At 45.1% G+C, this 14,421-nt stretch overlaps 1 protein-coding gene across 1 annotated transcript in view; it reads right to left on the bottom strand.

Annotated features, from left to right (window-relative positions):
* Positions 1-14,421, bottom strand: part of SNTG1 (syntrophin gamma 1) — a 357,912-nt gene that overhangs the window by 33,749 nt on the left and 309,742 nt on the right. Inside the window, exon 13 of the mRNA XM_064480809.1 lies at positions 13,404-13,442. Within this exon, the coding sequence (XP_064336879.1) occupies positions 13,404-13,442 (39 nt within the window). The remainder of the gene's footprint in view (positions 1-13,403; positions 13,443-14,421) is intronic.

Here is a 14,421-nt window from a genome sequence, read left to right as displayed (position 1 = left end):
TTTTATGACAAAATTATGAAACATACTCAGTAATGAAATGGAAAAGCATAGGAATGCTATGTTAAAAATTTGGGAACGTTTTACCTGCTGTAAAATGTGATTCAACGTTTTTTCTTGTTTTCATTTCTTTTTCAATTTGCACATTGATCCTTAATTTTGTTCCCTTTTGCTATTTTTAACTTTATTTGAAGGTGCTCATTCACCAGTCTCTGAATTAAATTAACAATAGCACCAGAGTATAAAATACTTAGGGATAAACTTAACCAAGGAGGTGAAAGTCTCGTACACTGAAAATTATAAAACATTACTGAAGGGAATTAAAGAAGATACAGATAAATAGAAAGACACCTGTGCTCATGGATTGGGAGAATTAATACTTTAAAGTGACCCTAATAACCAAAGTGACAGATGTGATGCCATCCCTGTCAAAATCCCAATGAGATTCTTCACGGAAATAGAAAAATCATCCTAAAATTAAGGGGGTACCACAGGTACTTGAATCACGACAACCATATGAGTAAGACGAAGCTAGAGGCGTTGCACCTGCTGATCTTAAAATGTATTACAAAGCAACAGTAATCAAATCAGTAAGATACTGGTATGAAAGCAGAGGCAGACCGATGCAGCAGAACAGAGAACCCAGAAGTACACCCACGTTCATGTGGTCAGCTCATCTTTGACAAAGATGCCAAGAACACACAGTGAGGAACGGACAGTCTCTTCAGTAAGTGGTGTTGGGGGAACAGCACCCACGTGCTGAAGAATGACACTGGACCTTTATCTCACATCATAAACAGAAATCAACTCAAAATGAGTTAGAGCCTTACATGGAAGATCTAAATCCATCACACTACAAGAAATGCAATTTTAAACCAGTATGCATTTCCTGTGTATAATCTTCCAAAGTGGCTACAATTAAAAAACAGAAAATACCAAATTATGGTGAGGGCTTGTAGAAACGTAAGAGCTCCTATGCAGCCGGGGAGAGTGTGAGCCTTCACTTTTAATGCAAGCTCAGCCCAGGTGCCCTGAAGCTCATGTACAAGAATGTTCCTGTCACACTGTTCTTAGTAGTCCCAACCATGTACAAATGGCTTAAAATATTAATGAACTGTGTGCCCTCCAATATATTCTGTAGATGAGTACAGTAACCGTGATATCAAAAAGGAACAGTATACAGCAAGAAAAATGAAACATTGTGGTTACCCAGGACAACGTAAGTGAACCTCACAGAACACAATGCTGATTGAAAGCAGCATGTATATATATATATATATATATATATATATATATATATATATATATATATATATGGAATATGTCAAATATATGTGTATACATATGTGCATATATATATGAGTTGATTCAGATAAACTATGGTAGTGTTTTGGAATGCCATCTTGATTGGAATAAACGGTACTACAGTAAATTAAGACAATCGCTACCCAAGCTGTCAGGATAGTAGTTATTTTAGAAGCGAGTGAGCCAGGTGTGACAGGGAACAGAACAGAGCGGGAGGCAGAATCTGAGTTGCAAACAGTCCACTTCCTTTGACCTAAGTTGTGGTCACACAGGGGTTTGGCTTTTGAATAATCAAGCTGTACATCTACATTTTATGAATTTTCTATAATGTCTTATATTTGATAAAACTTCATTTTTAAAACAGCACACAATTATTAATAACAGTTTTACAACAATCTCACTTTAAAAATAATACAGAGTTTTATGAGTTTTATAGGAAGAAAGTATTCTAACCAACCTGGTTAAATCCCGTCATTCTGAGACCATTGCAACGAGATAAGATTTTAGTTATTATAAGTTATAAGAATTATATCACCTTAATCATTATATTATTTCTTAATTAAGTCAGAGGGTTTTGTTTTAATTCAATTTAATAAAACGTACAGTTTCTCTATGTTTATGACTTCTCTGTACTGGCGAGAGAAAAAGAGAATGAAGTGGTCTACATAACCACAGGAAGGGCAGATCTGGGCTTCCTAAGGCTGTGAAATTTGAGTTTGCTGTCTCTTTCCACCTCTCTAACCTGCTGGAAGCTGAAATATTCAGAACAGTATACTGATATTTTTCAAAAATTATCACTGAATACAATTTTACTATTTTGACCTGAGTGTAGCTCTGAGGAACAGGCTGGGGATGTAGCCAGTAAGACCGAGGTTGTCGGGTTTGTAAGGGATGTTCCTTCATGCCTGTTGTCCAGGTCAGAGAGCGACCTCAGCATTTTCTGTGTCACAGGAGAGGGCTGTTCTCAATTCTGCACAGAGGTCAAAGGCGCTTTTATTTTTCATCATTACTGTGACTCGTGTGAAATAATTATATGGTGGAGGAGACACAATGCACTTTCAGTAAATTCTTCCTACACCTGTCATAGCAAATAACAACTCCAAAGAAAAGCTGTATTGCTTAATCTTATTTTTAAAGTAAGAAACAAACGAGTAATGCAGGCATAGGATGTTTCAAGCAGGACATTTCCAAGACGAGTAGGACTGGAAGGAAGTCGTGTCCTGTACACATGAAGTGGCACTTTCAGATGCGTGCTGTGCAATTTCTAGATAAATATTTCGGAAGCTCGCCTGTCCTCACTTCAGACAGCGGCACCCACAGCACCTGACGGAGCCACGCCTGCTTCTGGTGATGCTTCCAGGAGACGGAGACACAGCCTCACAGATGCTGAGGTGCTGTGGCCACGGCGGCCACCACCGCCTCCCGCGTTCTCCCTCAGCCTCCCCAGGCTGCCCTGGGCCGGAGCCCTTGGGGGGAGCCCGGGCTCGTGCCTGCCCTGGCTCACCCACCTCCTGAAGCAGATGCGTCCTGTCTCCTCCGTCCCTGTTCTGGGTGACACCCTCCCAAAAGCCGTAGTCAATCAGCTCAAGAAAAAGGCCAAACTGGATCTCACTCCAGACTTCGGTGTCACCTGGCATCACGCTCACCCTCCCCCGGGACCCGAAGGCCCCCTGCTCCCCTTTCCGAGTGCAGCAATCAGCCCCCCTCTGGCACCTCCTTCCAGGAACCGACCAGGCTTTTGTCCTGAAGAGTGAATACTTTTGGAAACCATGAGAGACCTAGAAATTAGTAAGAAAACGATCTCAGCAGAAAGGCTGCCACTGGAAGCACAAAAGGGCCAGAGAGAATACAGAATTAAAGGAGGCTCTTAAAATCCCTAAATTCTCTTCGCGGGAGCAGCCGTTGAACGACTCAACGGCAAACACCCGCCAGCTTTCCTGATGAAGGGAGAGGGACGCACAGGTCAAGGGCCTGGAAGGCAGAGCCGAGGCCCACGGAGCTGTGACCAGGTCTCACACCTAATCAGGGAATCCAGCATTTGCCCTGCGGAGTCCAGCACTGTTTCAGACCAGTGACTCCTCTTGACCTTCCATTTCCCCTTGTGAACCAGAATGTCTGTAACCGTCAGCATATGCGTTTCTCACTGCTGTGCGCTGAGGCTGCTGGAGGCAGAGGAATGGTCTCTTCAGCCTCACAGTCCAGGGATGGAGAGGAATCAGCCCCAGGGACTGTGCCTGATGGGTCCCACCACGGAGTCTCGTGTGTGCGTGACTGAGGCACAGGGGAGGTGACTGCATTTTGGAATTCGGGCTGATAAGTTTCGGTGAGACTTAGCATTCCGAGCTGAGGTTACCGTGGGGTGAGCCTCCTGGGGAGCTGAGAGAGGAGGAAGGCGTCTCCTGTTTCAGAGGAGCATGAGCCGCTGGGGGCAGAGGGCAGGCCCCAAAGATGCGCCTACTATGCTGTTGTGTTTATACAGCATTTTTTTAATAGCACAATTTTAGAAATGGAAAACGGATGATTGTTTGTCAGAGATGAGGACAGAGTGAGGGGAGAGAGGTGGGTGTAGCTGAAGGGTGACCCACGGCAGCCTGATGGGGACGGGAACCTTCAGGTTCCTGACTGGCGGTAGAGACGGGGACCGACGTGTTCTAACACTGTGTAGAATTGAACACACACACACACACACACACCCACTGCACACTAAGAAAACCGGGCAAAGGCGACAACGTGGAGGGATCGCATCAGTGTGAACACCTTCCTTGTGATGTTGCACTGCGAGCTCTGTGCAGCGACGCCCGTGGGGAGCGAGGCAAAGAGCACCCGCAGGCCCGAGACGCCTCCGCTTTGCCAGCACCCCGCCGGCTTCCCTCCGCTGAGACCTTGCCTCTCACACGCACGTCTCAGGCGTCAGCTCACCCTCTGACTATGTTTCAGGGCGTTTTCACCGATGACCCTCCTCTCCCCAGTTCTGGTATCTCAGCCACGCCTCTCGCTCAGATGGGGTTGGGGTCCCCCCGGCTGGGGACTCGGCCTGGCCAGACAGCTGCCACCCACCCCACACCGGGCCTGCGAGTGAACACACGTGGCCCCACCCTCCACGGCAGAACCACGATTTCTCTTTGTGTGTGACGGTCCTCATGCTTTTAGCCTTGGGTTTTTGTTTTTTTGTTTTTTTTTTACTGGTTTTCTCATATTTGGCTCCGAGTTAGACATGATTTCATTCTTTTACTTAGTATTTCAGGATAGGAAGAGCACACAAAATATCTTCTTAAACTAATAAAAGATAATAAAATAAAGCATAGAGCATACGTATCATTGTATGACATACTCCACCGTTTCCCAAGCCTGCCCCACCTTTCACAGCTGGAGTGTAACTGTAAGTGCAGATGTAACTTAGTGCACAGTTCTGTGTTCGGGGCTGTTTTGGTCTGCAGTTAGGGGTATATCCCAGGCCTGTAAAAACCGACCGCTGGTGAAAAACGTTGTCTCCTAAACAGGGCAGTACTTCTGCTTCAAGCGAGCTTGTTTTAAAGCATTTCTTAATGACGAATCATTTGACACATCAGCCGCATCACCTGGGCTGTACCTGGAGGCTCCCCACAGCGCGGAAAGCGGGCGCCGCGGGGTGCAGCGGCCAGGAGCCCGGCAGCCGCGGAGCCGCGGGAGGGACGCGCGGCAGGGCCGCAGGGTCCGCGCGCCACGCGCGTGAAACCAACCCGTTGCCCCCGAGGGGGTGAAGGGCGCTCCTCGGCGAGCACCCTCACTGTGCTCCTCTGCGCCGCTCATCACTTACGTCTTTTTCCACGTGTCAGGGGAAAGGGGTGCACAGTCGGGTCAGCGACATCACGCTCAAGGAAGTGACGAAGAAAGCGGCGCGCAGGGTCCTCCTGTCCGCGGCCACCGACGTGGCTCGTCCTCTGATTGCCCCATTTAACACATAATCACCCCCGCGAATAAGCCTTTTGGCTCCAGGATTCGGAGTCACTTACTACTGATTTGATGAAGTTCTACAAAGTGCTAAAAATTGTCCTGAAATCAGGAAAGAATGCTATTCAGGCAACCGTACAAACGTGTTCTGGTTAAACCAGATTTATAACATAGCCAGGGCCATGATCCATGATTATGGAGAAAACTGTGCGAAACAAAATGTATTCGCTTTCGAAACATGCCTGCCCGCTCACTGTACTATGAGAAGGGGCTCTCTGGAGTTCCTGGGGCTCCTGTGCAAAGCCCTCGCTCCAGAGACCAGGAAATGCTCCCAGAACAAGACAGGACAAGCTTGTCTTTACTGTTACTAGAAACAGTTTCTACCCTGCACATCTGGAGAATCAGATTCCAGATTCATAGCTGTTTTTCCAGTTAATTGCTCTGCTCTGAACTGAAGGATAATAAAACTTCCTCCATCCCCCTGTGAGGCCGAGCGGCTGCAGCCCAGACAGGTCCCCGCTGAGACCCGGGGGCCGGGGGACCGGCTTGCTCTCTCCCGTGCTCATTTCAAAAAAGGAGGAGGCTCAGCGCTTGGAGACTCTCCAGGCCACATAATCCAGAGACATCGGGGTTTATCTGGCCCTGGGAGAGACATTTAGAAATGTTGGCCCTCGCCCCTTCCATCCTGTCTTAAAAGGATGGGTTGAGTCCTGTCCTTTTGGGAGTGGGGACAGTGACTTCTGCCTGGGCACAGGCAGAGAAGCAGTGTTCTCCCCAGCCTGTCTCCTGGGGTGTGACTGACACTCAGGTGCGAAAGGCCATGGGTTCCCTGCAGGTCAAGGTGCGGTGACTGACACTCATGTTACTCTGGCAGCAGATCTGGTTGGGAGAATCAGTGAACTTCTTTCATGACCCAGGGGCCTCACCTCTCAGCTTTGCTAAGCTGGCCTGGCTTTTCACACTCGGGGGCAGGGGGTCGGCTCAGGGGACAGGGAGTGAAGGAGGGGTCCTGTCTGCTCACACCTCTCCTGTCTGCTTCCTGTCCGCCCTCCTGTGGGCATCACCCCAGGAAGGCTTCCTGGAGCCACAGCTGTGTCTTGCTCACAGGCTTTCCAACATTTCCGAGGCCAAATTTACATGTTCCTCCCACAAAGTTGCTCCTCTAGCTCAGAGCCCCCAGCATGAGCCCAGCACTGCCTTCTCCTCCTCAAAGCCTGAATTTCATGTCCTCCAGACCCCATTCTCACATCTTAATTATTCCTGCCTGTGATGGTTAGTTTTACGTGTCAACTGAGCTGGGCTTTGATGCCTCGTTGTTTGATCAAACGCTGGCCTGGACGCTGCTGTGACGTTCATCTGTAGATGTGATGAACATCTGCAACAAGCTCACTGTAGATAAAGCAGGTCCCCCTCCATGAGGGTGGGCCTCTCCTAATTGGGTGAAGGGCTTAGGAGCAAAACTGAGGTTTCCTGGAGAAGAAGGAATTCCGCCTCAGGACTGAGTTTCTGCCTGCTGGCCTGTCTCATAGATTTCAAATTTCCAGCCCCAACACTCACAGGAGCCACCTCCTTAAACTAAATCTCTCTTCGTACGTATCTCCCATCGGTTACTTCATTTCCTAGAGCCCCTTGCCTTGTGCACGGCCTCTTCCCTTTGTCCCTTCAGCCCTGGGTGTGGGGCTGCTTCCTGCTACCTCTGCGCTAACTCTAGTCCCTTCTGTTTACCTTTTCAGTCACGTATTTAACACTTGATATCTGGTTAAAATTCTGTACATCAAATTCTCTCTGTTCAAACAACAGGAGTGGTTTCTGCCTCTTGACTGGACTCTGAGAGAGGCTCTCTTATAAAGGCTTCAGTGTTATTCAGAGAGGGGTGAGACGCTACGGGGAGTTCTTATGAAATGGCAGGTGCTCACCCCTCCACCTCTAAGGAATGGTCCGACATCTGCTAACATCCTGCTGCCTTGTCCACACCCCCGGCAGTGCCTTCCCTCCAGCCTCTTTCCAGGGCCCCTGTAGGAGGTTCAACAGAGGACCTTCTCCACAGGGAAACCCCAAGAGGAGTTTAACTGAAGCTTTAACTGAACTGCTTTAAATGTCACAATAAGCCAATGAGTGTTCACTCCTGTTTTCCTTCCTCCGGACGCATCTCCATTCTGCTTCTGGATCTCCCTCCTCCTGATGTATTACCATAGAGTATCCAGTATTTACTAACTTCTAAATGTGCTGCGTCACTCCCTCCAGGGAGAGCTGCTCCCCAGCACGTCCAGTGCCCTAAACACGGCCTCATGGCAATTCTGCAGGCTCCTCACCGAGCACTTGTCAGTGCTTCACGCACATTGACGCGTGTTCTGCATTTAGTTTTGCTCAAGGAACAAAATAAACTATTATACAGAGCTTAAGAAATTCAAACAAATTTCATTAAAAAATTTTAGTTTCTGTCACGACAACAAATGCATATTAAGCATATCCATTTTAGTCATTCTCCTAAATCTGCCTGTTGTTGAAACTGTGATTAAAATTAATTCATGCCCCAGTGGGTCGGATTATGTAATTAAAATGCAAATTTCAGTGTGGGTCATTGCTCACTGAGTGGTTAAAAGTCATTACAAACGTTATCATGACATTCTCCTCTGCACCAATTTGTCAGAACACACTTTGAGGCCGGCCTGACAAACTCATTCTCCCACCAGGTTTACGCTTTCATTTCTGAGGACGGAACCAAAACTAATAACCCAGAAAAGTTGCCACACTTGGTGAGAGGGAGCGTCCTTGCTTCCTTGCTGGGCAAGTGGCCCGAGAACTGCAGTCCAGGGGTCCAGGCAGCAAGGCTCTCCCTCAGGTGCGGCGCTAGCAAGTGTGGTTTCTGTAGTATCTCAGAGATATGCTGGTATTTTTTCAAAATGTAATTAAAACCTAAAATTCACTTGAAACCTTAAGAACTGCTATGTCACAAATAATCATATGTCCCATCTATATTTTCTTATTTTGGGTAATGAATTGTATGTAACATAACTTTTGTCTTATTTTTTCATTTTTAATGTTAATAAATAATATATTTTTAAGCTAATAAATAATATCTATACAAATGTTTATTAAAAATAAATCAAACATACAAAATATATAAAATGAAACATGAAAACTGTATCTTCAAGATCCTCTGGACTCTGTGTTTGCTCTAGGGACATTCAGGGGCGACCATCTCAAAGACATCCTCCTAAAACTAGAAACATGTGCAAAGGGAAGAAAAAACCCAAAGGTGGATTTATTGTGGGGGTGAGTGTTTAATTTTTAAACTTTTATTTCTGCACTTATAGACCTGTTGGAGTACGTTGGTATTATAATCCAGGGAACAACTGTAACAAATCTATGTGACAATTTTTCTATTGGTGGGACAACTGTCTTGTCTTTATCCTTCTGTTACACGTAAACTTCTTTCTGTTAACAATGCCCTTTAAAAAAGAAGAACTATTGAGCCAAATGATACGTGCAGTTTAATGTTGACACTTAATGCAGGACTGCCCTCCAGAAACGTGTGACCTCTCACTAACAATGCATGAGATTATCTGAAGATTTAAATGTATTAAAGGCTTTTATAAACGTAACTACAACAATTAAATATAGTGACATCAATAAATTGATGATATCTGTGCTTCACAAAATACCTGTATTTCCCAGTTCATTAAGATACAGGTAAAATGCACGTTTGCACATTTTTTCTCTCCTTACGTGTTTCGCCTGACCATAATGAGGTCATAAGTCACTGAATTCAGGCTTCTTGGTTTGGATTTTCAAATATGTGTTGTGATTTATCATTGTCCTCCACAAGGGATGCAGTCTCTGTGACGAAGACATGAGCTCAAGGAAGATACTCTTTTATTGTTTTGCAAAAGAGACTCCTTTCATTTGTTCCAGACCCAACAACAAGGAAGCCTGCACTCAGCAGTCTGCGCCCCCTGCAGCAGGGCGATGCCAGCCACGCCGGCCGCACGCCTCTGGGCTCAGAGAGCGCGGAATTGCGCTGGGCCAGCACTCTGAGGCTCCCTAAAACGTGCACCCTGTCTATCATTGCCACCACACACCCACTCTAGTCTTGTCTTTCAGTAGAAGTCTGATGACAGAATCGCCCATTTCCCCAGTTTTTAGGCAGGCCCTTGCCCTGTGCTAAATGCCTAAGAGCGGCCACAGAATGAAGCCTTAGTAATTTGGCCAGTGTTTCCTTCCTCTACGCGAGGCTTTCTGACCCCATGTCGGCTGCTGTTTCAGCCTCTTCAGGAAGTGAATTCTGAGCCCAGATGACTTGCATCTATGAGCCACATCTGATCCAAGTCACCTGCACATCCCTGTGCAACTGCTGGTCAGATACAGGCTCGAACCATCCATTGGACAAGTCACTAAATGGGTCCTGGAGTCGCTGTCTGTGACTACCCTGCTCTGATGCCCTGGAAGGTCTGCCCCACTGGAGAGAGATGAGAAGTCGGCTTCGTACTAAGAGGATAAGTCATACTTACACAATGGAGCACAGATACTACAACATGTTCAACACCGTGGACATCATTGCAGACAACGTGCAGGGCAGGACTTAGCAACCGCCAGGCCACTGTCTACTTCCTAGTATCACACTAACACGGTACTCAGACCCGAAGGTTCATCTCTCTGTTCTGATACACTTGTTAACATGTTACAGGACTAGTGGAAAAAAACAAAACAACAGCTGACGCTCTTCCTCTGCATAATAGTTAGACTTAATGCATCACACAGAAAACACTGTTTGAATAAAATCATATATTTAGCAACACACAAGTGTACACCATAGAGAACTAATATGCTATTCAGAAGACTTACTAAATCAAAAAAATTTATGTATATTTAAACCAAATCTTTTCCTGTGAGTTAAGAATTTGTAAAACATTCTTTATAGATCACTATGTTCAAAAGATCTTTCAGCTATTATCCTGGAGAGAAAAGTTCTCAAAAACTCTTAAAAGGCACAACGCTTATCATGGTGGCTTCAAATATAAGATTAAGCATTTATTTCCATTATAAATGCTCATCACGCTCATATGTGCCTAGGAATTTTAAGGGTAGTCCAATAGAAAGAAGAAAATTGATTCCATACTGTTACTCACTATGAAACACACTTAATATGGTGCAAAATGAAATAATTACTATAGTCATTTATTATTCCCCCTGAAAAAAAAAATCTCAACACACAGAGTGTAACTCACAGAGAAGCCGTCACACGGCACTGCTCACATGTGCGCTGTGCCCGGGCCCCCAGGACCGGGGCTCGTCCTCTACACTGTGCCCCGCAACTGCTGACATCACGTGCTTCCAGAGCTGACCCCTCGCCTCTTGCTTCCTGGTGGAGGCACTTATGGGAGAAGCCAGTGGTACAGAAGTGGGGCAAGAGAGTGAGGCGAGGGCCCAAGTCTGCCCCAGCAGAGGCTGCTAAGGGCCCCCTGAGGCCCCAGCCCAGAGGGCAGAACATCTCTGGTCAGCATCCTTATCTGCATGAACAGTTTAATAATCTGATACAGCGCCCTCCCTTGGCCTCTTCAGGCCTGCAAGAAGCACAGCACAAGTCCTGTAAGCCATCACAAAAGACTGCTGACTTAGGCTACATAAAAATGCAAAGGTTAACTCCCCTTCCTGTACTGAGTATGCAGAGCTTACAGATAAGTAAAACAATAAGAAGAAAATAGGAACACGCTTAACATGTAGAGAAAGACACATGAGAGGATATGCCAGTGCCATTTAAAGATGCTCATGGATAAAGAGGAAGTGGTGTATCTATACTATGGAATACTACTCAGCCATAAAAAAGAATGAAATCATGCCATTTGCAGCAACATGGATGGACCTGGAGATCATCAAACTAAGTAAAGTAAGCCAGAAACAGAAAGACAAATACCACAGGAAATTCCTTATCTGTGGAATCTGGAAAAAGATAAAAATTTTATTTACAAAGCAGAAATAGATTCACAGACATAGAAGACAAACTATGGCTACCAAAGGGGAAGTGGGGGAGGAACGGCTCAGATTTTCAGTGGAGGATGTTCCCTGATCTTCTAGCGCTCTGCTATCACGCCTTGCGGGTGAGTTTTCCCTATTATGCACAGAAAGGAACGTTGACCTATAAACGAACCCTATTTCCTGAAAGACTTCATTTGCACGGAGGAAGGTGGTAAGGGAAAAATCTATTAACTCCTGCTTAAAGTGTCAAGAAGAATTCAGTATGAATCTAAAATTGTGAAATGCTAAGAGATTTGAAATAAAATTTCACTACAGTAATATTAAAAGGCTAACAAATAAAAAGCCATGGATGCTAATGTTTATCTGTGACAATTATAGACAAGTGGCTCAGAATACCGGTAGTTTTTATTACGGTTTATTTTCAGCTTTGTATTTGACTCCCCCAGTGTTACTCGAGCCCTAGATACGAGCCGCGGTGGGGAGGGACGTCGCTCGTCACGGGAGGGGGCTCGGGGGACACGCCCCTTGCAGTTGTCGCCGTAAATAACGCGCAGCCGGGACGGTCAGGGTTGACTATTCGGTGGTTAAATCACACTCAGTGCTAACACGGCGCACGCTGAGGGTCGAAAAGGGGGGGGGGGGTGAAAACACAAATATTAGAGTCATTCTGAAATGAAATATTTCAAATGAAAGATTCTTCGCTCATTTTTTTGGCAGGAACTCCCCCAGAGTAGATCTTCCGTTTCCCACGTCTGACCGTGGAGCGACCGCGTCTGGGCCCGGGCGTCGCAAGCGCGCCCCCTGGCGGAGCCTCTGTCTGAGTCACGTGTGCTTCGTGACTCCCCCTGCTCAGCCCTGGGAACTTGTTAAACTGCTTTTCCAGGATGTCACCGGCGCGCTCCCAGCCTCGGAGTCACCTGGGCTGGGCTGGGAGGGACACAGGGAGCTTCCCAGGCGTCAGCCCAGAGAGGGTGAACCAGACGCTCTGGGCTGGAGGCCGGCCCGGCGCCCGGAGCAAGGGCCCCGGACACACGCACACGCCCCCCGCCCTGCACCTGCCGGAGCGTCGGCTGGAGGAGGGGCGCAGTGGCCTGGCCGGGGAGGCGGCCAGCGGACAGCACGCTCTCCGAAGCCCTTCTCAGCACCTGCTCAGCCACACGTGGCTGTGCGGGCAGTCGGGCCGCGGGCGTCACTGACGGTGCAGTTTACAGCAGAACATAAGCTGCAGACCGCAAAGAACTCACTTATGAATGTGACACGTCAGTCATGGCGTATGTTGAGAACCTGACACTTGGTATCACTTAACTTTCAAAAACAAACCTGTAAGACAGTTGCTGTCACACAAATGCTACAGACGAGGGAGCTGAGGTTTAGAAAAGAGAAGTAACTTGGTTTTAATGAGCTGCAGATGATTTAAACATTTGCACCACTGAAATTAACTTGTGACTGGAGCGCCATTTACCAACAGATCTGGGAGGTGTCTGGATTTTGATCAGCGGTTGTAAACTGAGATTGATGCCAAGGGTCAGAGTTTTGTGTCCCGTCACTGCAATTCCACCCTCACACAAACCTGACCCAGAAGCCGGGCTCTCACTCACTTCTTCTCCTTCTAATTAACGTTCACGTTATGTTTATGAAAGCAAGGGAAGTTGGGTTTAGCATAATAAAGCTGTAAGTGGAATCAGTTATTTTTATAAACAATTATTTTATTCTATAGTCAGTTGTTAGTCTAAGAAGCCAACTATATTCTTAGGTTGATTAATCTGACATGATTTTCCTTTCAGACAGTAATTCAGACTCATTTTAAATACTGTCAGCTAACTTTCAACTTCCCTTTAACTTTTAGATCAATTAAATACAGGCCTTCCAAATGTTAAGACGCAGTGAAGCGATCTAATGTAAATAGCTGAGTTATTCAACTTTGTATTCAAATAAATATGATTATTTTGTCCAAACAGTTCTGACTTAATTCACTTAGATAGAAAGCTTTTCTTAAAACTGCCTTTAATATTAGAAAAAAACCCAGATCTATTACATAATATAAAAGAAATCTAATAAAATATGTATTTTCCTAAAGTTGGCAAGTGATAGTACCAATTATTTCCACATAAAAGTTAAATGCAGTCAAGATTACCTTCCATAACAGATAAAATAAAAGAAATACATGATTCTTTGTGAGAGTTTTTCCATCTTACCTGCTGGTTTACAGGAAAGTTTCTGTTGATTTTTTTAATCTGCAATGATAGATAAATAATCAAAGTGAGAACAACAGAGATGAAGTAACACAAGGTCCCTCAAATTTTATGAGAACTTATTTCTAGTGAGTTAACGTAAACCGGTATCTATACTGACGCACTAAAATCGCTGCATATCAATCACCTCTTATGAAAACATTTTTAAATTAGCTATTAAAATCGTTCCAATTTCATATGCAAACATTTCAAAGGATTCCCATCTAATAATTTTCTCTTTATGAGAAACAAAAAGCCTATGTTTTCACACAATTTTAAATAATAATCTACTAAGAACACAGAGAGTAACTTTCTAAAATGTTACTTTCCACTTTGAAGTCGTGTTATATTCACTTGTTACAACACGTAAGAGAACAGAGGAAATGGAATATTCCAGCGCTAAAGGATGATGTGTGTGTATCGAAATATTTTCAGCTAGGACCTTGAATAAAATAAATATTTACATTAAGACAATTTATTGAACAACACGTCTTAAGAATTTAAAATAAATTTTCGGAGAAAGAGTTTCCTCTGTATTAAGTCATGTAAACTAGCTTAAAAAACCAAATGAAAATGAACATCAGATTTAGACAAATGACCTTATGATACACAAAGTCTCTGTTCAACAGAAGTTTTACTGATTAAAACCGGTTTTCACCTTTAGCTGGGTTTCTAGGGACCCCTGAGAGGTGCTCTCTGCATGCTATGATCTTACATCAGACTAAGACAGACCATTTCACTTAGGAATTGTTTTGGTGAATTGTTTTATTTTTTCCTTTTCTAGTTTTAGTCCCCTCTGTCTTACTGAGAAATGTGAATTAAGAGGAAATGTAATGAACAGGGTGCACAAGGCTGGAGAAGCACCAAACGACTCAGCTAAGAAAACAGACTGACTGGGGGGACACGTGTCTGTTAAAACACGGAAGAAAATCAAACTTGAGAAATTGATGTGATTATGTGATTTCCACACAGCCATGTACCA

The sequence above is a fragment of the Camelus dromedarius genome, chromosome 30 (genome assembly GCF_036321535.1).
Source record: "Camelus dromedarius isolate mCamDro1 chromosome 30, mCamDro1.pat, whole genome shotgun sequence".
Taxonomy (NCBI): Eukaryota; Metazoa; Chordata; class Mammalia; order Artiodactyla; family Camelidae; genus Camelus; species Camelus dromedarius.
This window is presented reverse-complemented; position numbering and strand designations above follow the sequence as displayed.